The following is a 1,875-nucleotide window of genomic DNA, read 5'->3' on the forward strand; positions in this document are numbered from 1 at the left end:
AAGGAAAGCAGGCTCACTTTAATCTTGCAATATCTTAACTTGAAAAGTAAAAGGACAGGTCCTTATATGGTCTTGTTTTGTCCAATTCCCTACAAATAAAGTGAGAGCTTATAAAAATCTTATAAACGGTGTCAATTAACAGGAACGGCTTTTCTTTTGAAATTCTCGCTTTTAAAGCCCACATACCCACCTTTTTTTTCTGAGCACATTCAAATTTCTAACTCACATTGTCTCTCCACGTCCTGATTATTCTTCCCAGAAAATATCTACTGGAGAGGAGCAGAATTGACATAACTTGGCCCTTTCTCAGCTTGGCCCCAAACTGCAAGCTCTCCAGGGTCATGCGTCTCTCTTTTAGCAAAAATAAAACATCTCGGAAAAATCCAAAGATCTGAAGCGTCCAGGCTGTGCTTCCTAAACCTTAACGATGGGGTGAGTCCCAGGGTTCACTCAACAGTTTGGAAGTTTCGTCGCCTTAGGGCAGTGGTACAAATGGCAGGTGTCCTGGGCTTCAGGGCAAGTTTTGACTTTCGGAACAGAGCGGACCCAGGTTAAGCACCGACAGCCCTCGCCCACAGGGCACTAGGGCGGGAGCCCGGCAAGGCGGAGCGCCAGCCCAACTGCCCAGCTGAGTGCACCGCGGCGTGGGCATCCCCGGGAGGTGGCGGGGGTACTGCGACCCCGGAAGTGACTACTCACCCGGGGGGACGGCAGCGTCCGGGGGAGGCCGCGCCATGGTCTCCCGCAGCAGGACCACGGCGAACAGCTGCCCCGCTGGGCAGAGTCACAGGTGCCCGGCGAAGCGACACCCCCCAGGGCCTCACGTGACCGCCGCGGCGCGCGCACCCCGCCAGCCGCCCGCCGCCCGGAGCCCCGCAGCCGCTCACCTGAAGCCCCAGCTGGGCAGCAGAGCCTGGCTGAGGTGCGCGCGCAGCTGCCCCAGGGTCGGCGCGGCTACGGGCAGCTCCAGCGGCCCGGTCCGCTTCTGAAGCCGTACGCGCAGCCTCATGGCGGCGGGAAGGCCGCACGCTTGGGTCGGCGGCCGCGCTGCCGGCGCCTCTGCGGACTCCGAACTCTCGCCGCTCTATCGGCGGCGCCCCCTACAGTCACGGCGTGATCGGTGGCTCGGCGCGCGATAGCGTCCCCTACAGGCCTGCGCCAAGCTGAAGCGCCTTCCGATCGGTGTCTCGGCCCACAATAGAGCCCCCTACAGGCCTGCGCGTGAGCGGAGACACGAGTGCACGCGCTTTCTGATCGGTGGCTCGGTACGCAATAGCTCCCCCTACTGGCCTGCGCGTGTGTAGAGAGCCGAGCGCCCGCGTCCTGTGATCCGTGGCATGGCGCCTGCGCACTACGAATCTCGTCCCCAGGCGGCGCAGTAGCGTGGTGGGGTGGGACTCAAAGGAATCCCTGCAGTTGCAATGTAGCGAGCGCGCTTATGCCTTTCAGACTTGGAAGGGCTGCTGCTGGCAATACAGCTCTCCACTTCCGATAGACCAGATGCTTGTCGGGTTTGTTCCACTGTGATACTCTTAGAAACTCTAGGCTTCTTTAGTTCCCTCCTGTTGCTACAAAACGTAGAACAACTTGTAGCCGGTGATCTCTGTTGCAGTATATTAGTAATCTGTTGCTGCTTATTAATCAAGGAACACAGCCGGCATGTTACATAGACATGCAAGCAGACGCCTGAGAAAATCATGTCCCCAAAGCTTCATAGCTTAGAGCAACGCACATTCGTGGTCCCGCAGCTTCTATAGATCAGGAACTTGGGGATGGGGTGGGTAGGTGGTTCGTATTTCCGGTCGCCTGCCAGGTCTGCAGCCATTCATCTGAAGACTTGACTCCACACTATGGGCCCGAGGCTTCGGTATTGCA

The 1,875-nt window shown here is 57.9% G+C and overlaps 1 protein-coding gene across 3 annotated transcripts in view; it reads right to left on the reverse strand.

Annotated features, from left to right (window-relative positions):
• Fbxo7 (F-box protein 7) overlaps window positions 1-1,259 on the reverse strand; it is a 25,291-nt gene extending 24,032 nt beyond the window's left edge. Inside the window, exon 1 of one of the 3 annotated variants that reach the window (XM_008843108.3) lies at window positions 888-1,259. In XM_008843108.3, coding sequence (XP_008841330.1) covers window positions 888-1,009 — 122 coding nt within the window. In that variant the 5' untranslated portion in view covers window positions 1,010-1,259. Of the gene's footprint in view, window positions 1-699; window positions 839-887 lie in introns of those variants that run through there. The other 2 variants (XM_008843109.3, XM_029568347.1) reach the window with 2 other exon arrangements.
• Between the last annotated feature and the right edge of the window lie 616 nt (window positions 1,260-1,875).

Source organism: Nannospalax galili, unplaced genomic scaffold, assembly GCF_000622305.1.
Source record: "Nannospalax galili isolate Female #2095 unplaced genomic scaffold, S.galili_v1.0 scaffold39, whole genome shotgun sequence".
NCBI classification, from domain to species: Eukaryota; Metazoa; Chordata; class Mammalia; order Rodentia; family Spalacidae; genus Nannospalax; species Nannospalax galili.